We start from the raw sequence: 23,613 nt of genomic DNA, 5'->3' as shown, positions 1-23,613 counted from the left end.
CTGACTAGCATATTTCATTATTGTTGATTGAATGAAATGTTATCCCAACATCAGCTGTTTAACAGAGAATTGGAGAAAGTTTGTTCAGGTTTGCTGTAACAATTACTGCAACGACTGTTTTTCTCCTCAGAGTCATCGCAATGAGGATTCTTTCCCGAGAACTTTCCAAGCAAGGAATCGTTTCCAACGCAATCTTTCATTGCGAATTGATGTTCATCGGAATCGTAATACTACAAGCTTGGCCGAACGAAGGCATCTCGCAGAGCAAAACCTCACAGTCAAGTACGTATTTTCAAAAGTATCGTTTTGAAAGCAACAACGCTATTGAAATTTTGGCCTTATAATTAAAGGATATTATATAGCCGCTCGGAGATATACAAAAGTTCTTTTCGAGTGTTTTCAACATGGGAAGAGAAATTTCCTATCTCCAAGCGTCCATGTAATTTTCTTTTTATAATATAAAACTATCATAATACATAATGGCGTTTTTAGCAATTTTCCGAAGATTTCCCACCACTTTGCGAAAATTTCCGAAGATTCTCCAAAAGTAGTCCGAAGGCAAGACGCACGTTTCCGGAAATTTTACCAAAAGTTCCGAAGATTGCCGGGGATGGATCGCCAAGTACTTCCGAAGAACATCCGAAGATGTTTCGATCATACACCAGCACATTTAAGTGCTAAGGGAAAAAAATGAGATCACGCGTGTGGATAAAAATAATATCCTAACATGTAAGATGTCGGTTTTATTGATCTGCTACCACTCAAAATACAACTAAATATAACGAAAGTTTATATCAAACACTTTTTTTTGGTCAGTTCTGTATCTTTTCTCAATCGCTCACTCAGAAACATATTCCAGGTACACCCTTTTCAGGAAACCTTTAACATTAAAGATGATAATATTTGTGCATGTTTTAAATTTAAGCATCGAAAAATACATCCCTGATTAGGATATGTTTCTTTTTTACAACGGAAACTCGCCCTTTTTTACAGGCTTAATATCAAGAAGTACCCAACCGAAATTAAATTGACAAATTTTTTACGAGGTAATGTTGGTTGCAAAGCAAAGCTAATGCTGTTAATATACTGCAGCGTTACCATGGTTTCAAAGACCATGGTTTCAAGTACTATCTTCAAAATTTAGAGCCAATATTTTACGGCCTTTCGTATATGTTTATACTAATAAATTCAACAATGCCAGGGCCAAAATATTAAAAATTCTATAGTCCTAAGCTACTTACCGTCAGTTGTCGTGTTTATTGTTCTAGAGGATCTCTCACAGAGTTCATAAATCAGTGATTTGGCAACCCTTCTCGGCTTAGTTTGACAGCTATTCCTGAAATTAATTTTGCACAGGCCAGGACTATGGACCTTTTATAATGTCAAGAAACAGCTTCTTGAATGCAGTTGGATGTATCTCCAAGAATTGGCTGCATGAGTTGTGTTTTATGAGTGTACCGATATGACCATGACATAAAAAGCAATTGATAGGCTGACCGGACGGCTGAAAAGGGTAATTAAAGTGCCCATGAAGTAAAAAATAATTCCTGCTTATGTGAAAGGCTTTTCAAAGTAAAGAAGAATGGCGTTTTCCTCTTTGGAATATCTTGTTCGTTTTAGAGATATTCACGTTTTTGTTTTATGCAAATGAGGAAAGTGATGACGTCATAGGTGGTTCCTCTAAAACAGCACAACACTCAATCGAGAATAACTCTAGAAATATTAAAGTAGTGTTCTTCAAACTTGGCAGCAGCAATGTGCACCACAAAAGAAACAGAATGACACCTACTATGTTGTTGCCATGGCAACACTCTTAGCTCCAGTCTCTTTCTGTGAAAAATCAAATATATCCATTTGCAACCTTTTAAAGTGGGACAGAGGGTCTTGCTCGGAACACACATGGTTCCCATATTGTCTTGACTCTTCCCATTAGATTGGTGGGAGTGGATGATCCTTGTTTAAGATAAAATCTGGGAATTTAAGTCTTAATTAAAACAGAACCAGCAGCATAACTGTTGTCATGGCAATGGCGCGACGGGTGTCATTATGTTTCTTTTGTGATGTACATTTCTTGTGCCAAGTTTAAAGAACACTGCTTTAATATTTCTAGAATTATTCTCGATTGAGTGTTGTGCTGTTTTAGTGGAACCACCTATGACGTCATCACTTCCCTTACAAAAACGTAAATATCTCTAAAACGAAAAAAGATATTTCAAAAAGGAAAACTCCATTTTTCTTTAGTTTGAAAAGCCTTTCAAATAAGCAGCAATTATTTTTTACTTCATAGGTACTTTAAGAGTGATTTTCTGAGAGTGTCGAGAATCGGAAGAGAGTCAAGAAAAATCGATTTTCTTTTATCGCGCCAAAACATACCTTTGGGTGAACTTATTCATGGAAAAATAGTTTAAAGTTCCAACGATTTATGTTACGGCCAAAATTTAAGAAAGTTTGAAATTTGCATATAATGGCGGTTTTCGCGGCTTAAAATGTTCAGAATTTCACGCTTCTTTACGAAAACAGCGGGAGCGTAAAAACAATCCTATGAAAACAAAACTTGGCACAAATATTATTTCATTCTTATACTTTAAAACTGTGCAACAAGTTTCTTGAAGTTTTGTTTTTAGCTTTGTAACGAACAGTATTTGTATAGCCGCCATTTGTGTCTCTTGGCAAGGAACAAATAAAGGCCAACTTTGACTAGTATAAATGGCCTCTGGTATATATCATTTGGTCAAAATATCTACATTTTAGGAAACCTTGGTTATTGTTTTTTTCACCCGAAAAGTTAAAGTTCTGGGAATTAAAATGTTCTCCGTCAGTAAAATAAAATGTTACGGCATGTAAGCGAGTTCAATTTTATGCAAATCACAAGGTTATTCTTTGGAAGTCAACGGTTTAAAACAGAAACAACGACTCACCGTTACTTACGTTCCTTCTGCTGCTATAGAAAAGATTTCAACTTCCCAGTGTCCTTGTGAGCTGTTCTGTAAAATATTTCCAGTAAAACAGCGAGCATAAACGGCCGGCCATAAAATTCGACAAGGTCGACAATGTTTATATTTAAGATGAGACACTGAGTGGCACACACAGTGTTGGCTGTTTTCATCGTCTTGCTTAGTCGAAAGTCCTTTAAATATATGATGGAATATTCGCTTCAAACCGTAGCAAATTAGTTTTTCACATCCATATGCCTCATGTCGACTCACGAGTAAATACCTCAGTCCCCGTACATTGAATTAACAACTCGACTGACCTCTGAGGTCAGGAGGTCACCTGATATGTCATTATGTTACTTTTCCCCGGTTTCACATTACACGCGTAACGCCGTATTGAACATCACGGTATTTAGTTGAATTACGTTATTCAAAATCTCTTTAAAGACATTTCGATTTAAAAAGAAAATTGAAAAAGCAGCTTTTTGACATAATTGTTAGCTTCTCAGATATCGTTCCTAGATGCATGATACCCTGACATAATTTCAACACTAGATTGATCTCTTTGATGTCGACGTGATTTATAGTTTTGCACTTAATAACATTTGGCACACATCTAAATGTGCGCAAAGATAAATACTCAAAAATAAGAAACCGTTTATCTGCAGGAAAAGCTGGACCGCCGCAGATAATAATGTTTTAAATTCTGCATATTATTTATTCGAGCCGCAGGCTACCTGCTTTCAGTAACGCTTCGTGTCGCTTAGCAAAAGTGACAAACTTACTCCATGAAAATAAAGGCTTATTTACATTTGTTTCATTCTTTTATTTTTCTAATCTGAAATTTCTGTTATATAGGTTTAACATTTTCTTTCCAAATTTACCGTTCAATTTCCTATCCCGGCCATATTTGAAGACATTCCTTCTCATTTGATCACTGTAAAACTTGTAAAACATATCTTGAGGAGGTTCAATATTTGCCTGTGTCGTTGAAGGCGTCAAAAAAGTGTAAGACATTTATTATTTACTTGTTGAAGTTGTACTCTTAATGGTTTTAAGTTGCGCTTGTTAATACAAATCAAACATGTTCACTTCCTTATAAAGTTATTACGAAGTCTGTCAGGAGCAGCATGACATTTTGTGTGAAAAATTAAATGATCCTCAGTTACAGCAGCACAGAGTTAACCGTTTTAATGGTAATATGGCTTTTTTAAGTATGTCCAGGTAGATTCTTATTTCTTTTAAGGCGAACAGACTTGGGTGGCACTTCAAATTCCCTTTTAGCGTTCCTACTTTCTCTTCTGCAATATATGCCCGCTCGCAGGCTAGTGCTTCTCAATACAAATTCAGATTGCATTCTTCTTTCGGGAGTATTAGCCGTCACGATCGACTTTTGAAATTACTTTTCCTGTGGGTGAGGTGGGGGTGGATTAGCGCTACTTCTAAAACCTAATTATAACAGCAAAATTGAGCGTCATAAGTGACTGAAATGACTAAAACACAGAAACACAGGCTGTGCCGTTAGCAAAGGCTGGTGATATACGAGCAGCAAGAGCAAAGCTTTTTTTTTTTTCGCGTGAGATCCGCGTACTCAGCTCGTTCCTTTCGTGCCTCTAAATAACGCATTCACTGCCAAGGGCATTATTTATCACCACTTGTTAGTCCGTGTAACTGACGATGTCTGGAGATCTGACCCGGTTAGTCGCTGCTTTAAAAACCACAGGCGGTGGTGCTATCCAGTAAGATCGTTTGCCTCCTTTGACTCACATTCGATATTTTTAACTATAAACCCCTGTAGACCATGCTGAATTTTCAAAATCAGGTAGTTTTCTTCACGCTTTATCTCTGAAACGAAGTCGGTGACCCCCATTTTTTTTGTCGCATTTCTGACACATCGATTTTTCTAGCGTCCTTAAATACGGCGTTATGCGTGTAATGTGAAATCGGGGAAAAGTAACATAATGACATATCAGGTGACCTCCTGACTTCAGAGGTCAGTCGAGTTGTTAATTCAATGTACGGGGACTGATTTATTTACTCGTGAGTCGACATCAGGTATATGGATATGTGAGAAATTAATTTGCTACGGTTTGAAGCGTATATTCTATCATATTTTTAAAGGACTCTCGACTAAGCAAGACGATGAAAACAGCCAAGGACTGTGTGTGCCACTCAGTGTCTCATCTCAAATATAAACATTGTCGACCTTGTCGAATTTTATGGCCGGCCGTTTATGCTCGCTGTTTTACTGGAAATATTTTACAGAACAGCTCACACAGACACTGGGAAGTTGAAATCTTTTCTATAGCAGCAGAAGGAACGTAAGTAACGGAGAGTCGTTGTTTCTGTTTTAAACCGTTGACTTCCAAAGAATAACCTTGTGATTTGCATAAAATTGAACTCGCTTACATGCCGTAACATTTTATTTTACTGACGGAGAACATTTTAATTCCCAGAGCTATAGCTTTTCGGGTGAAAAAAACAATAACCAAGGTTTCCTAAAATGTAGATATTTTGACCAAATGATATATACCAGAGGCCATTTATACTAGTCAAAGTAAGGCTTTATTTGTTCCTTGCCAAGAGACACAAATGGCGGCTGTAAAAAATACCCTTCGTTACAAAGCTACAAACAAAACTTCAAGAAACTTGTTACACGATTTTAAAGTATAAGAATGAAATAATATTTGTGCCAAGTTTTGTTTTCATAGGATTGTTTTTACGCTCCCGCTGTTTTCGTAAAGAAGCGTGAAATTCTGAACTTTTTAAGCCGCGAAAACCGCCATTATATGCAAATTTCGAACTTTCTTAAATTTTGGCCGTAAAATAAATCGTTGGAACTTTAAACTATTTTTCCATGAATAAGTTCACCCAAAGGTATGTTTTGGCGAAATAAAAGAAAATCGATTTTTCGTGACTGTCTTCCGATTCTCGACACTCTCAGAAAATCACTCTTAAATTTAATGCCCAATATTTCGGTTACACAGGACTAACCTTATTCAGGGGCTACCCTGAAGCTAAGTAGATATGGATAAAACGGTTACAAATTTGAAATGATACTAAAGGAAATATGTGACATGATTGGTTGACAAAAGTAGAGAAAAAGGAAACGTGTACTAAAGCGGATACATAAAAAAATAAATGGATTAAATTTCGTCACTCCTGTTTAACCCAGAAGGTTCAGGGGTCTTACCCTTGGAGATCGAGAGGAACAAAAAAGCCATCACACAACGTCACATTGATCAACCCACCGCACTTCGGGTCAATTTACCCTTCCTTCCCATTCTTTGGTCAACATAGAGCTCGTTCCTCTCGAACTAATCAACTCAAATAGGGACGCTATTCGAAAAGCAAGAGAAGCATTTTTGATCCCCAAGGGCAAGAGCCCTGAACCCTCTGGGTTAAACAGGCGTGACGAAATTTATTCTATCTTTTTCTCTCTATTTTTGTCAACCAATCTTGTCACATATTTGCTTAAGTATCGTTTCAGATTTTGCAACCGTTCTATACATATCTACTTAGCTTCAGTATAGCCCCTGAAGGTTACTCCTGTCTAACCGAAATATTGGGCATTAAATTTATATTTAACCTTTTCAGCCGTCCGGCCAGTCAGGCTTTCAATTGGTTTTATGCTTTATTTTACACTGCTGATCCTGATCTAAACCAAGATCCGGCTTCCGGCACTCCGCTACTGTTTGTACAGTTTTTGGCCATGATATCCTGTTTGCCCGGGTTCTTTCTCGCGTGTTTTCAAAATACAACATAGCTGCCAAGCGGTAAACGAGCGCTAATGAATGCTGCAATTGAATGATAAATGGAGAGCTGAAGACTTAAGAAATTCTCATGCAATGTGCAGCAAGAACCGCAAGCCATGCAGGTTGCTTACTTACAGCTTCTCTTCTGTTGTAGATGATTATTTGGTCTTTTCTACACAGACCCGACGGTGCTGCATTCGTATGAACCAGTCGGTTGTTTCAAGGATGAAAGAGATCCACGCGCTCTACCAGAATTACTCGAATGGTACCGTGTCAACGAGACAGATTTGGCCAATTCCCTCGCAGCCATAACTCAGAAGTGTGCTACTAAGGTGTATGAGAAAGGCTTCTGGTATTTTGGCGTGGAATTTCGCCACGAATGCTGGAGTGGAGTGAACGGTAGCTTAACTTACAACATACATGGGCGATCAAACAGTTGTTTATGGGATCATGGCGTGGGATCTGTATGGACCATATTTGTTTACCGCTTTGTTAAAGGTTAGTTACCAGTTCATCACTTCGCTGGAAATTTAGTTTCCTGACAAGTCTGAGAGTCGAGAACGTAAGAAAATGCTTTATAATGGTTCTCATGCTTCTGTACATCAAGGTTTAAAACACTAGTTAACATCATAGGCGAAGAAATGTTGCTGGTTTGTTAAATGATATAGAATTTTCATGCTTTCAAATTATTGCTGAATTTTGACAAGATATTTTCTTTCCTTGGCACCTGAGATTAGGTTCTCCATTTCTTTTACCGGTATGGCCAAAAATTAAACTTTCTGTGTTTAACCTATTTCAGGTAAAGAGTTTCAAGTTCTAAAAATTTGTACGTAAACTGGTATTAAGTACCTGCCTAGATTAGTCTCCGGCTGCTCCAGTCCACTGGGTTGAAATACTGAATAGAAACCATAAATCTTTTTGTCGTGAACTGTGAAGTCTTTTTGTACAGAAACGCCATCCATGGCCATCTTAAAACGAACTATTAGAGCATAAGCCAATCAATTTAAACAATTCAAAACTTCAGCAGTTCATACTTTTTCTAAAGCTTTCATGTCATGTTTTTTTCTAATCAGCAGTGAACGGCAGTTGGAGCCACTGGTCGTCATGGCAATCATGCAGCGTGACGTGTGGAGCGGGAAACAGGACACGCTTTCGCACATGCTCCAATCCAGCGCCAAAATGGAACGGAAATGATTGCCCAGGGACAAATATCTCCACAGAGAGCTGCAATTTTCACAAATGTAAAGGTAGATCACAAAAACTTTAAACGTCAAAAGTTTATTGACCTTTCAATCTTAATTTCATGTCATGGATTCTTTCTCCTAATAATCAGTGAATGGCAGTTGGAGCCAGTGGTCGTCATGGCAATCATGCAGTGTGACGTGTGGAGGGGGACACAGGGCACGTACTCGCACATGCTCTAATCCAGCGCCAAAATGGAACGGAAATGATTGCCCAGGGACAAATATCTCCACAGAGGGCTGCAATTTGCACAAATGTAAAGGTAGGTCACAGAAACTCAAAACTTCAAAAGTTTTTCCAACTCTTTCATGCCATGAATAATGTTCCCTCGATCTGATCATCAGTGAATGGCAGTTGGAGCCAGTGGTCGTCATGGGGACCATGCAGCGTGACGTGTGGAGGAGGACAGTGGACACGTACTCGCACATGCTCTAATCCAGCGCGAAAATGGAACGGAAATGATTGCCCTGGGAAAAAAAATGTCTCCACAGAGAGATGCAGTTTGCTTAAATGTATAGGTAGATGCCTTTTTTGAAAGATTTTTCCAAAAATGATTCCAGCTTGTTTTGGAGCTCGGTGTGTTCCTTGCTTAATCTTTTTATTTCAGAACTGAGTTAGTTTTTGATTTTTAGGATGTTTTATTGTTTGTACCGATGTGACCATGAACCCTAGGCCCCCATTCCTGCAAGATGGCAAAATGAAATACAGCGGCAAGGAGGTATACGAGCGGCATTTAACTTCGCAATATAAATGGGACTCTATTAATACACAACCTTGTTAAATATTCTTGTTAGTCCAAGGGAAATAGACCTTGTTTTTAACGGTCGAGACTTGCGAACCTCTCGTGAAATGCGCAGCAAGAACCACCAGCCATGCAGGTTAGCCTGACTTCTCTAATTATTGATGTTCTGGTCTTTTTACACAGATACGTCGGGGCTTCATCCGTATGAACCAGTCGGTTGTTTCAAAGATAATCATCCACGCGCTCTACCAATATTAGTCCAAGAGTACTCTGTCAACGAGACAGATTTGGCCAATTCATTCGCCAGCATAATTCACGCGTGTGCTACTGAAGTCTTTGAGATTGGATTCTGGTATTTTGGCGTGGAACATCGCCACCAGTGCTGGAGTGGGGCGAATGGCGACATGACTTACCACAGACACGGAAAATCCGACGACTGTTTATGGAATTATAGCGTGGGAGATAGATGGACCATATTTGTTTACCGCTTTGTTGAGGGTTAGTTACCAGTTGATCACTTCACACTTCACACTAACTATTGTTAAATTATGTAAAATGATTAGCATTTGGGTCCCAAACTAACTGATCTAAATATATTTCTTTCAGTCAGTTCTAAAAATCTGTGAACTGGTATTAAGCACCAGCCTTGATGGGGCTCTTGTTTTCTCCAGTTCATTGGATTGGAATACTAAATAAAAACTATAAAGCTTTTCTTTTATACAGAAACGACGTCTTAAAACGCCGTTTACAGAGCATAGGCCGAGCATATTTAACCAATTAACAAAGTCAACAGTTTATACACTTTCTAAGGGTTTCATGTTATGGATTATTTTGTCTAATCATCAGTGAATGGCAGTTGGAGCCAGTGGTCGTCATGGCAACCATGCAGCGTGACGTGTGGAGGGGGACACAGAACACGTGCTCGCACATGCTCTAATCCAGCGCCTAAATGGAACGGAAAGTATTGTCCTGGGACAAATATCTCTACAGAGAGCTGTAATTTTCACAAATGTAAAGGTATACGCCTTTTTTTTTAAATAGTTTTCCTTAAAATGATTCCGGCTTATCTTGATGCTCTAGTATGTTCCTTGCTTTTCATTATGGAAGTGAGTTAGTTTTCGATTTCTAAGGTGGCTTTGTGCCTTAAGAATACACTCAAACCTCTTTTATATGGGCAACAAAGAGGCAGAACTGAATGCCTTTACTATAAATGTGTCCGTGAGGGAAGAGGTTCCACCGTAAAGTGTTATTTAAAGTGGTTGTCAGAATGTTGTTAAGATGTAAAGGCAAGAGATCAATATATAAATGTAACATAGTTTTAGACAGACATTAAAACTTACAAAGTACATATAGAGTAAAGAACTGTCCCAATATACTAAAAACTAACAATACAATCTATTTGAAATCAAAGAGACATCTATTTACAGTGCATGGGTCGACTTGGTAAGGATGGGACCTACCGCGTAGGGTGCTGTTCTTACGTGGTCGGAGAACAACCTGCAAGGGATACGAGGGAGTACCCACCAGACTATTCCACAGCCTCAAATCCCTTTCTTTAACGATCTGTTAGATCGGCGTTACTTGTTGAATGTATCCCAATCTAAATGCCCTTTTCTGTATCCTTTTCTGTAGCCTTCTATGTAGCCTTTTCTGTAGACTATCAAGAATTGATATAAGCTATAGCGTTTGTCGAAATTGTTTCTGTTAATCATCGAAATCGTTATATCAGACTTTGTACCATTAGTGTTCTTTACCATTAAGGAATATTCATAATTTATGAAATATTGCTATGAGTTAACTGCTTCTAATGTAATTCACAAGCGGCGCTGAAATAATAATAACAATAATGATAACAGCAAGTTTGAAATAGATTGATTCAAGTTTAAAAGAAAAAAAAATGGCATAAAATATCTTTGTCAAATAAATAAATTAGTTATCTCCCTTTTCGATTTAAATGTAATTTACAGGCTCCCTTTTTCGATTTACACGTTATTTACAGGCTCCTTTTTTCAATTTTCATGTTATTTACAGCCTCCCTTTTTTATTTACACGTTGTTTACAACCTCCCTTTTTTATTTATATGTTATTTACAGTAATTTGGCAACCTCTCTCTATTAAATTTACATGTTATTTACGGCTTTCCAGGTTAAATCACAAGAAATATACAGGCCATTAACAGTATTTGCAGGGACAGTTTACATGTGATTTACATGATCTTAGCCCTTTGCTTTGAAAAATTTACAGTGTTTTCTCCATCATTTTCATGTTTCACCTGAAATATTTACATGTTTTTTTACATGGAAACTCCAAAACATGTAAAAGGGAAAAAATCATGTAAATTATTCTTCACAGTCTCTTTTTGATAATTTACATGTTAATTACATGTTATTTACATACTTTGTAAATTTATAACTTTTCCAGTAATGCATGGTATTGTCATATTTCGCTCTTTATTGAATTCAGACTCTTCAGGAAGTAATCTTCCTCACAACAATCAGACTTATTATGGTCAGAAGGCTGGGGAATCATCTTTGCCACTGGTAGCGAAGATTGCGGGCAGCTCGCTTTTGGTTCTGCTATCTTTAAGTGCAGTACTATGGTTTGCTTTTAGATATTGTAGAAAGAGTCGGTGAGTATAACTTAGAAAGAATACTCTCGGTCGGCTCTAGCTAATAATACGTGTGTTTCATTCAAGAAAAAACTAGGAGGGTAAGCAACGTTTAGGTCACTTGTGTGACGTATAAACTTGTTGCAACACAATAAAAAGTTTAATGCTGCGGTCTAGACCACAAAAAGTAATACCAATAGATATTAATTAACAAAAAATTGCAAAATAAATATTTTACGTTCCCTATTCTCGTGCCAAATAACCAAAGAAACATCAAGAAAGTACTGTACAGAAAAATTAATACTATCTTAAATAGAACTGCTTTATGATTTTGCGCACGCTCAAGGGAAGTCGATATCGATGACGTCAACGTGACAACAAAATTAAAAACGCTTATCGTGAATTTTCGGGCGTTTTATTCCGTGGAATTTTGTTAAAAAATTAGCAAACTGGTAATAGATATTTTGCCTTAGTTGGAGCTCGTTTTTCAGGGAAATCTGTCAGACCGGTATTTCCACAGCAGGAAATTTCGGAGAAATTTCGCAGAATGAATAAAACCATACAAACTAGGGTGCGTTAGCCGATGAATGATTACTCTAAGTAGCCATCTTAAGTACTTCCTATGTTGAAAGCTCGAGCTCTTGATTCTTATATACATGTTTTCAGATCCAATTCAGAACTCTCTGATCCGTTTGAAGTGCTTTTTGATGACATTTCCCTGGATAAGATTATCGGAGAAGGAGCTTTTGGGAAAGTATACAGTGGCAGGCTTTTAAAAGAAACTATGGAGGTTGGAAGGAAACCTTCGCAGAGCAAGACGGATAAGGAGCAGCAGCAAATGAAGATGGGCCTGACCGTTGCTGTGAAAATGTTACAAAGTATGATTTGGTTACGCCAGCGTTCTATAACCTATAAATATAGATAAGGTTCTCAAAACGACCTTTCAAAGTCTTGGCATAGGCAAAATATAAAGTGGCAATGAGTGATATATTTTGAGTTAACCATTTTGGCAATCTCAGGAAATAGGCGCAAAATTGGGATCCTGTTTAATGTTTCAGTTTTAACTGATGCTCGCCCATGTATTTGTGACTATTATGTTTAAAACTTGAAGTGAAAAATTCTTTTTTATTTTTGCCGTACTAGATGGTGCCACAGAAGAACAAATGCAAGAATTCCTAGAGGAAATACAGCTCATGAAACAAATCGGGTATCACCTGAACATATTGAACTTATTGGCCTGCTGTACTATGACAAGTCCCATGTTCCTTGTAGTGGAGTTTGCAAAGAATGGGGACTTACTTCACTACCTCCGAAGAAGAAGAGAGCAGGTGATGTGAGATAATTAAAAATCTTACCTCCCTTTTAGCTTGGTCAGTAAGTTTTAGAAAACCGGTCTACTTACACAAACTGTACTGTTTATTGATTTAATTCAATACAGTCCAACCTCCACTAAAGGCCATCTCTCTACAACAGCCACTTTGTTCTGTGTCCAAGAGAGGTTTGACTTTATTCTCTATAAAATTTGGAAACACGAGCAAATTCGAATGTTCAGGCGCAGTTGAACGGGTGCAGAAAAATAATTCCGGTCCCTCAGACTATTTTTTGCTTCTTCGAATTGCTTTGTGCTGTCGTTCCCAGCTAGTTATTTACTTACAGTTTTTTACGAAAAAAGTGTCAAGATGTCATAAACAATTCGTTTTTCTGCGCTCGTTATAAGCCAAAGTATTATAGCTGTGAATTTCAAGAAAACGCCTCGACCGTATAACGTAGAAAACCATGAAATAACGTTGACTGTAAAACAAAAGTTAAGGACCTTACTCCACCATACTGAAGCTTCTCCTGCTTACCTAATCTTCGGCAGCATAAGCAAGCTAAGTAGAAGCATTACCAGCCCCCCGCCCAGATTTGCGCCAGCAGCAAGGTACCCCTACATTCCGGTCATAGCTCTTTGTATAACGTTGCCCAAGCCCATATAACTTGTCAGTAGCCACAATACTTTTAAATGGAGAGAGGCATTGTGAGACTAAAGACTCGTGCAGAACAGAGCGCCTGAAAAACATAAAAGTCTCTCTGCTGCTTTGTTTTACATTTTAGATCAAACAAGCTTTTGAAGAGACGGAAGATGCAGCGCCTCGACATCAAACCGAAGGAGTCATAAACGAAGGGACCTTACATGAAGTAATTATTAGTTGCACTCTTTGTTCCATGTAAGAAGAGAGACTGAGGTAACCAGTAGTGGACTGGAGTGCAAATCCTTCAGTCCCTCCTACTACTTGGATTCGTGTTCGATAGTGCCGAATTCAACTCCTTCTCGCTTTGTGAATAGCACTAGATTCTCAGAACTTACTCTTAATAAGAGTACCATTCTGCTGGTAGATTAGTTTTGATCTCATGCATTTGATTAGAAGGAGGTGGTTTGAATTTGTCTCCTTTCAGAACTTTCAGGTTGACGCTCAAAATTCGCTGGTAGGCTGCAGTTTAACCCCCGAAAATATAAGCCGCCCAGAGATTCTTTCAGAATTTTGAAAAGCTTTTTTTTTTTTTTTTTTCTCACCCTCGCCGAACTTTCAACTACCTTCACGTCATTTGACTTTACCATAGTAACCGCTAGTCAAACTTTACCCTTTTTGACAGCCGTAAGCCTCCATCTAACGCGGTTCCTGACCAACAGGAAGTGAAATTTTCCGTTTTCAGACGGCTAAAATGCTGTGAAAAAGCAACGATATCCAATTTTATTTTTCGATTTCTAAATTAGGATTTCGTGAAGATTTCATGAAGCAAATAAAATTACTTCCTGTCATATCATTTTAAATAAGTCCTATTTACTTTTCAGTGCACCAGCGACAATAACAGATGTACAGATATTTCTCATCAGAGTAACAACAATGATACTGACGACTTACATGACGATGATACTCTCACACCCGCTGACCTAATGACGTTCGCATGGCAGATAGCGAAGGGAATGGTACGAGCTGTGTTACGTGCATACTGTGAGACTGGCCAATATGTTTGCAATTTGTAATATTAAGATTAATGCTTTGATGGCATTTTTCACAGATTATTGCTTTCCTTTTCATTAACAACTTCTGTTGCAGTGATCAAAACTTCCCTTTCCTATTTTACATAGGAGTTTTTGTCACGTAAAGGATTCGTTCATCGTGACCTGGCGGCGAGAAATGTTCTCGTTTGTGAAGGCAAGCTAGTCAAGATAGCCGACTTTGGATTGTCGCGTAACGTGTACGCCGAGAAAGTGTACCATGCTACAAAGACCAGAAAACTGCCAATCAAATGGATGTCACCAGAGGCCATTCATGATCAAGTGTTCACGGCAGAGAGTGACGTGTAAGTTTAAAAGTATCAGGTGAGGGGAGTCGGTGAGGTTTCTTATCAACGGTTTTACTCAAATCCAAGTCTGAGTCGCTACATTCGGAGTTTGCTGATTTGGAGCAGCCCTAATCAAAGATATTCTAGCGTTTTTAGCCGCTACTATCACTGTTTTGAAATTTTTTGGCGACAAACGTAGTGGGAACGTAAAAAAATTCGCTCGCAGTTCAAAAGTGACGTTGCAAAGTGTTGACCAACATGTCAATTAAATAGTTAATTTGTCACTGATATAGCGTCATATAAAGTCTGAGCTTCCGTTCTTTTCTATTGCATCACGTGACAATGAATATTTGGCTCGGGATGGAAAATTCCCTTCAGGGAATAACCAATAACTGGGCATCTGATAAGGTTTATCTCATTTATCTCAACAGGTGGGCGTATGGTATTCTACTTTGGGAGATTTTAACAATTGGTGCGTAGCATCTCTTTCTTTCGAATCGTCTTTTTAGAATCTATGTACTTTTGACATACATACAGACATACAGACATACATTGAATTCCTTGTTAAGTTGGCCTAAAATCATGAGTTTCAGAATTCACAAGTTGTTTAGGTTTCTTTGCACTTGCGCATGCAAAACTATACTACTTTTAGAAAATAGCCCAAAGAAAATAGGCGCGCTGATTGGTTTAAAATCGTGTTTCTATTTAACAATAAGATTATGAGATCGAGATTTCTAGCACGTGATAGAAATCGAGAGCAAGTAATCTACTTGTTTTAGTATAAATCTACTAGTCATTCAAAACTTTATCTAAATCCTCCTCACAAACACTTCCAAAACGCAAGTAAGTGGCCGTCATTTTGTTAACCAGCGCAAACTGCTACGCTACTCACTATCTACAACAGAATAGATTCTGAGTAGCGTAGCCAATCAGAGAACAGCATTCGTCATAGAACGCTAGTGGATTTATACTCAAACTTGATGGAAACACAAAGAGTATGTTTTTTTTATTTCTTTTAGAAAATTCCTCGACGTAAAAAGAAACACAATTTGTTTACTTTGTAGTTGGCTCGGGCGGCCCCCGCAACAATCACGCGATAGAAATCTCGATCTCATAATGTAATTGTTTAATAGAACACTCGTGGAAGTTTGGGAGAACTCAAAAATCTGTGGAAACACTCGCCAATTAGCTTGTGTTCCCAAAGCTTTTCTTGTTCTCCCAAACTTCCACGAGTATTTCTATAACTCGATAGAAACGCGGTACATGTTTTCTATTTCTTAAATAAACACAACTGCTTGGATCAGTTCATCACTTCATGTTCCACCTGGCTGTAGTTTAGAGAGGCTATGAATGATCTCACTTCTGCATCACTTGTCGGGCATATTACTCACCCCTCCTCCAAGACCCGCTATACATGTATCGCTATGGATGTAGAACTGCTTTAAAATAACATATTGCTGCAATTCAAAATAGATCAAAATAAAAATCAAAACCAGTTAATAGATAAAGTCCAGAATCTGGGAAATGAAAGAAGGTAAATATGCAAAGACTCTCAGCAAAATTCTGGTCACAGCAATTTTTCTTATGCGAGATATGCGGAGAAATTTTTTTCCCAAATTTATAGAGATTTGTATGGAGACGCCATGCTGGTGCCCATCCGTGTGGGCACCAAGATGGCGGCCGGAAACCAAGAGAAACATCTTCACTGAATTTTGCTACAAAAGCGTGAATTTATCCCTCGAGGAACTCTAAAACATTAAAATAATACTTTTTCTAAGACATGAACTGTTCAGATAGCCAAGTTCCCCGAAATGAGTCACCTTTTTAACCATCATGACAGCTCTCTAGGCCGTCATGTAAATGCCGCGTCACGCAAAAGCCTGGAAATTCAAACGTAGTGTATCACAAAACCAAGAACCCATTCGGAGCGAAAATTTGTATGAATATTAGTTTTCAGCTGCTCTTATACATCATTAAAGTAAAATCTCAGGAAGATCAACAGTTTTGTAGTTCGAATTTTAGTGACGTCATGTGAAAACCAGCCATTAGACATATTAATGTGTGATTATAATGATCAATGAACTTACCTTTGATCTACAATAAGCAAGCTAGTTTCCAGGACTGCCACTCACTGGATATCTACAAACATGACCGAGAATTGAAATCGGGGCTACCAATCACAAATGTAGCTAGTGGAAGGGGAGCGGACTTGAGTTCGGAATCTCCGAATTACAACGCTATCAACGCCCTCAACAACATGCTATCGATATCTCGCTGCCCCATAAACTGATCTTTTCTTTCTTTGTATCTAGGTGGGACGCCATATCCTACCATTAGTAATTATGCACTTTTTGAGGCTCTGAAATCTGGATACAGAATGGAAAAACCACAAATGTGCTCGGATGAAATGTAAGCGTTCTTTTTATCTCGCACCGTTCTTCTCATGAAATGATAACTGACACCTGCCACTATTTTTCTCAGGTATGACCTGATGCAACAGTGTTGGAAAGAAAATCCCGCTGAAAGGCCTTCATTTACTGTCGTCCAGGAACAACTTGAACGGATGATGTTACAGCATTGTCCTTATTTGGATATGGCTGACGCACTCTATAGTTACACACCCCTTTATGACGCTGACAGTGACAAAGAAACGCAAATGGAAAGTACTACTTTGTAACTTACATGCTGATTTGCATGTAAGTGTTTTGGATATGATGACAAGTTGGCATTCTGTACGTTTCTCAGCCGTTGTTGTTTCCAAAACAAGGCTTGCGGTGTCTTTTCCAGACAAAACAAGTCTTGTTTTTTAGGAAATATGCCGACCAAAGTCAGCCCATAGCGGAAACAATGAACACCACACGAAGATCCGCCACTTTATCAAGGAATATTTCATGGAGTATAAAGTGACACGTCGCAAAGTAACATGAAGTACCATTTCGCGAAGCACCTCAGAGGGCCATTTGGAAAAGTACCAAGCTATATTTCTCAACGTGCAAATTAACATTTCGCAAACTTTCTTTAGTACCATGTGTTAAAGTGACTAACAACATTTCGCAAACTACCAATTGAAATTTTGTAACGTATGACTATCTTGTGGAGGGGGTGAATAGGTTGGCCGATCGACAGATTTGGCCTTTAAAAGCGCACGGATTGCGCACTTACACGATAAATTGAGCGGATTCGCGGATTTCTAAAATACGGCGGATCGTGGATCAGCTGTGAATTTCAGCGCGGATTCCGGACTATACATCTCTTGAAGTTCAGATCATGGATCCTCGACGAAGTTTTGATCATAGATCTTTGGTCGGTACGTTCAAGTTTCATTGACTTTATTTCTTTTTTCGAACGAAACTCATTATTTAAACTCGGATTTGACGTTGTTATTGGAATTGTGTGATCCTTATCCAGTATGTGGAATTCTTTACAATTTTTGCGAACTTGACAATGGCATTCACATTTAACAGTTTATGTACCGATGAACTGTTACACTCCTGTTTCTTTCTCACACAAAACCAAGTGACAAATCTGTTAGATCAGTTGTCCATTGTCTTAAGATTAGGACTTGAGTTATCGTCCCATAATTTCCAAAATATTGCAATGTCCTCCGGTCTAGTTCAGAACAAGAGACGCACATACCCCAAAAGCGGGAGGGAAAAATAGTCTTACATACTACTGTTGCAGTGAAGTTACGCCACAGAAAGTTTTCAAAAAATGCGATCTCGGGTTTGAACGAAAATGTTGGCGGATCGGAGGATTTATGTACCCCTATTCACCCCCTCCCCCCCCCCCCCCCCTCCTTGTGGTAACATTTCCTAAGTAGAGAGCACTGAAACATAATCAGTACTCTGAAAAAATGTTAATAACTATTGTTCGTCATACAAACTTACGTTAAAATACAGTTTTTGTTTTGCGCTCGTCCAATGAAAGTGGCAGCTGTCGTGGCCTAATTTACTCTCTAAGTGACTCAGAATAAATGAAATTCGATAACGAGGCAAGAGTAAGACTATCGTGCTTTAATATTCAATGCTGTTAATTTTCAGTTTATTACGCCCCTTCAATGAAACCGACAACACTGAATCAATTTCCAAGGAATTTTATTTCAACCCATTTTTGTACCACCAGCAACTCCTGTCACTCCTGGATTTTTCGATATAAGGCATTGTTACCACTGCAAACGAGGAAAAATGCCCGTGGAATCACCGTAATTTCAAGGTCAAAACTTCGTCACCAAAGCTCCGTCGCGCCTTACTCAACTAATAATTGTAGTAGTTTTGCTTTGGAATCTGGGTCTTGTCTTCACACAGGCGTCCCAAGCTCACGTCTCGAGAAAAGCGAAACATAAATCAATTCTCGGACGCGTAAGTATTTATTCATGAAAGCGTCACGCGCGCGTTGTGTGAGTCCAGGGCGGAAAGATTCCTGGTTCGTCTGAACTGACACGGTGTTAGGCTACGCGAGGAGCCGTTGAGAATTTAAACGCTTTATAAGGGATTGTATGGAGAGCGAAATATGGTCGAACTAGAACGCTAAATATTCCGAAAAATCACCATTTTACACGTAAGATTAGTGGCTTACTTGCTATCACTGTTATTCCCTTCATAAGACGGGGCCAAGGCTGCACACTACGAATTCGACCGTTGTCCACGCAAAAGCGGTTTGCGCACAGAAAATCCATCCGATGGGCATTTTATTCACCCACAGTTTACGATCTAATGTCCTTGCACCCTTGCCGCAAATGTTTCATTTCCAAAAAGCCCCGATCATTACGCTGAATACGAGCGTTTTATACAAGCATTTCCAAGTCCGCTACTTAGCACAACAGCTCGTGATGTCTTGATTGGACAGGGCCGCGGAACAGGCTTTGGTCCAGGGTCAATATTCTCTCTACCGAGGGTTACCTGTTACCTGTTACCTATCTTCTTCGTGCCATGTGGCACATAAGTCCTCAACACAATCTCGCCAACCAGCTCTGTCAGCCGCTGCGATTTGTACCTCACTCCAGTTCTTCCATCCAGCTTTTTCCCTTTCTCTCTCTGCTGTCCTCCTCCATGTTGTCTTTGGTCTACCCCGTTTTCACCGCCCTTCTGGGGTCCAGGTTAATGCAGTTCTGCAGTCATTATTTGGTTCTTTCCTCATGATGTGACCGATGAATTTCCATCTTCTCTTTCGCACGCCCTCACTGAGGTTTTTTTTTTTTTTAATCCATCGGCACTCACTTATTGCCATAATTTGGATCTTCATCTGATTCATCACTCTCGCAACTTGTGCGGACTTTCCTGCAGTATTCATTGTTCTCACATTCCAGTTCCCTATTCTAATCTGAGTCCTTGGGGTCATTAGTGGTTTGTTCAGCTCCTGAGCATCCTCTCGGCTTTGGCTCAAGGGCGTCATACTTTGCCTACCTAAGCAAGGTACCACCTTGGCCCCGAGAGAAGGTTGCCTTCGAGTGTTTAAGGTTTCTGTAATCTGCTTTGTTTTAAGGGGGCGGGTGATTGACCCACCGCCCAACCCCCAACCTGGAGGACCAGGGGCTGTTCTTTGTCTGGTCTCTACCCCTCGACCAATCCGGCATGGTTAAAACTGCCAGGGACTAGAGTCCCAGCCGGCACAGCTCTTAGGGTCATTGAGACACCCAAGCCTCACCACCACTACAAGGTGACAGCCCAAGGTAGTACCGTCAATTTATCTACAATTTAGGTGGTCTTTACCGCCATCGCGCCTACCCTGGGATCTTAAGAGCCAATTCCTGTAAATACCGAGAATGACATGGCAGTCGCGAAATTTCGGATTTCTTCATATTTTGCCCAAATAACGTTTATAGTGAGTTGTTTTCGAAAATACCATTCAAAGGTCCTGAAGCGCTTTTGTTTTTTCGAAATCGAGGAAAGTTCGAAAATCGCCATTTTAGCTGCCTGACGCCGCCGAAAATGGCCGAAAATTGTGCATTTTCTTTTCGCTTGTACAGATCAACACGATGATATCTATCAATATAATTTGGGTAGCTCATAGTGCTTGTCTTGCTGTTTCTAAAGCATTAATTTGATTAGCAAAAGCTCTAAGTGTAATAATATTTTAGGCCGATACAAGTACCTTCATCGAAGCTCGTGAGCGAAAGAGCTAATTTTAGCTAATTTCAATACCATCAAAAGCCCACTGGTACATTGAATTTGAAGGTGAAACTAGAATTTTCTGAAAGCCCATACTCTATGTTATGTTGTGTGAAAGTCTCTACCGCGGCCCGAAAAAACTGACCCGTCGAGAGACATAAACGTGTGGTAAATTTTTGTAAATTCGTCATTCGCGAAACCAACATGGAACTTGGCCAGCTGCCTTCGTCAAGAACAAAAATAAGCGAATGGAAACCTAAATTTTCGTCAATAAGGATACCTGTAATCTGTTTTTTTTTTTTTCCTTTTAGATTGACAACATGATTAACTTTCGCAAACATTTGCAGTTAAATGAAACTAGACGCTGCTTTTGGTACATTGTAATGTTATGCAAATTTATTTCGATCACCGGCACGTGCATATCGCCCGAAACTGATTTTCCTTCCGCCTACTGTATGTTTCTTTTTGAAGGTTACAACTGTAACACACATTATTCGTTCAATATCGGCAGTTTTATTTTTTGTGGAAGACCCATGGCCACAGCCGAACTTGACTTCAAGTGAAAAAAACCATTTTGAAACGTGAAGTTTGAGTAAACAATCGATTACAGTTGCATCATCGTGTTTGGCGTAAATATTCGAACACAACCATTTCATGTAAAACAGGTACACTTCACTTTAAAAAAAACCGTCTCATCGCAGCATTTTTTGAAATGCTGGTCTGAGACCAGGTAATGATAACAAAGCGCGAGCAGTTGGCGAAACCTCACGATCAACTGTCGAAACGTTGTGGTATAACACGGCAAGATAATTCAACCTTTGTATTTCTTAGCCGACATCATTTTTCTTGGAGTCAGTGTTCCAACAGTCGTCCGCGGCCACTTACAAAACGTAAGCAGCAAGACAGAAAACCACAAAGGCTTCTTCATCAATCGCACTACGCTGTCCAGATTTCTTTCTTACAAAGTTTCCAGATTTCGCTCAAGACTTCGCCGTTCTGTTGGCCAGTCCGAATAACTGTCATGGCGTTAGTTGAGTTAGTACTTGACTTTGTTTGGTGGTCCCAGTTCAGACCATCCGGCAAATGTGGATTGCGTGACAAACGGCCACTTGCTAAGTGGGTGAAGATGGCGGCGAGTGAAACTGTTTGCTCGTGCAAGTAACGTGGTTCGCACTGTCAGCCTAAATAAACATTTTTGGACGAAATTGAAGGATGTAGGGGGAAGGGGGGGTTTGTTTAATTCCGCAAGAGGACAGAATTCGACGAATCACAGAGCCGTGTGCGGGTCCTGCTATCACGACATGTCTACGTAGATTAATGGAAAGTATTACCGCGTTCACAAAAGTTGTGCAAACACCTTTCCTCTTCACCTTTAAAATACATGTTTGTCGTCCGTGCTTTTTGATTAGAAATGCACCGGTGATAGGGCTGGGATACAAAAAGGACAAAGGAGGCCTAGAGGGCATCAGATCTTAGATACGCGGAGTGAGTTTACATACATATTCACACCTGTTGCTTTCCGCTAAACTATACAGACAATAACATGGGCGCTTTCCAAAAATCGGACACTCAGAAGAGCTAAAATTTTCCTTTATTTTACCTTGAGAATTTACAATTATTGACTTAGCGAGCTTTCCACCCATAATTAGGCGGTATAAAATAGTTAGGCATCATGTATTGTAACATTATTTTGCGCATTTCAGAGGCAAAAATAAGAGCGAATGTATGGACTGTCCACCGGGACAAAAAAAAATTGTGTCTGTTGTAGAGAGGAGTCCACTGTGGAGAGGTGACCGTCAGTGGAGGTTCGACTGTATAGTTTATATAGGTTTAAAAAAGAACCGGTAACAGGAGTGAATATGTACGTAAATTCTCAACACGTACCCATTTAAGACTAATGCCTCCTAGGCCTTCTTTTTCCATCCCAGTCATGTCCTTGGTGCATTTCTATACCAAAAACACGAGCAATATACCTGTATTTTAAAGTTCAATAGGAAGGGTTTGTTTTTTTATTAACGGTAATAAAGTCGAAACTTTCTACAACGGCCACCTTGGGGACAGAGGAAAGTCACCGTTATGGAGCGGTATCAGTGGGGGTGAAATATGACACCGATATTTTCTTGGGTTTCAACATTTTTGTCTCAAAAAAAGGCTTAGTGTAACATGTAAATTTGTAACACAATCAAATCTATATCAATAGGCCAGAAACCAAACAGAAATAGAGACCAAAGACGTGCGGTATGGATCAAGTTTCGTGACCATGTCCAATAAAAAATGAGGTTTTGTAGACACTGTTCGTCAGTTGTTGATTAACTGGCCGTTGTGACGAGGCTTTTTTGGCAGTTGGGACGCGTTTTAGTGGCTGTTGCTGTTGTGGAGAGGTGGCCGTTGTAGAGAGATTAAAATATTAGGGAGCTTAAGCAAACCACGACGACGACGGCAACAAGAACGCCACAAAACAAAAGGTTTAATGAGCTGAACAATAGCTGTGCACGTGCGTTTTAAATCTTTGTATATTTCTTTGACGTCCTTTGCAAAACAACAACATGAAATGACCAAGTTCTGCGTCGTCTACGGAACGTGGACGAGGACGGCTAAGTCTTGGTGTTTCCATTTCGAATTGAACGCCGTCGTTGCATATTTAGCTTAAGCATGTTGTTAGAGCCATTGGCGTACCGAGCAGATCTAGACAATCGCGAATTTCGCTGGTAAAATATAAATTCATTTTTTACTAGGCGTCGTCCTTCGCGCCGTCGTCGTGGTTGCTTAAGCTCCCTAATAAGAGTGAACGTCTGCCGGAACGAAAATGTGGCCGTTGCAGAGAGGTGGCCCTTTATGGAGAGGTGGTTGCGCAGGTTTGACTATAGTTTTCATTTTTTCACGCAGACATAGAGAGAAA

The 23,613-nt window shown here is 39.4% G+C and overlaps 1 protein-coding gene across 1 annotated transcript; it reads left to right on the top strand.

The window, feature by feature from the left end:
- Positions 1 to 89: 89 nt before the first annotated feature.
- LOC110055073 (uncharacterized) lies at positions 90 to 17,690 on the top strand. The gene is made up of 15 exons (XM_089287948.1): positions 90 to 264; positions 6,869 to 7,186; positions 7,762 to 7,935; positions 8,022 to 8,192; positions 8,856 to 9,170; positions 9,519 to 9,689; positions 11,136 to 11,301; positions 11,947 to 12,158; positions 12,424 to 12,608; positions 13,375 to 13,458; positions 14,114 to 14,248; positions 14,411 to 14,625; positions 15,039 to 15,079; positions 16,920 to 17,016; positions 17,089 to 17,690. Exons 1-15 carry the CDS (start codon positions 141 to 143, stop codon positions 17,282 to 17,284), a joined length of 2,604 nt encoding a protein of 867 aa, XP_089144074.1. The 5' UTR covers positions 90 to 140; the 3' UTR covers positions 17,285 to 17,690.
- The last annotated feature ends 5,923 nt before the right edge of the window (positions 17,691 to 23,613 follow it).

This window comes from Orbicella faveolata, unplaced genomic scaffold, assembly GCF_042242905.1.
Source record: "Orbicella faveolata isolate gen_17 unplaced genomic scaffold, um_ofav_v1 contig_15, whole genome shotgun sequence".
NCBI lineage: Eukaryota > Metazoa > Cnidaria > Anthozoa > Scleractinia > Merulinidae > Orbicella > Orbicella faveolata.
This window is presented reverse-complemented; position numbering and strand designations above follow the sequence as displayed.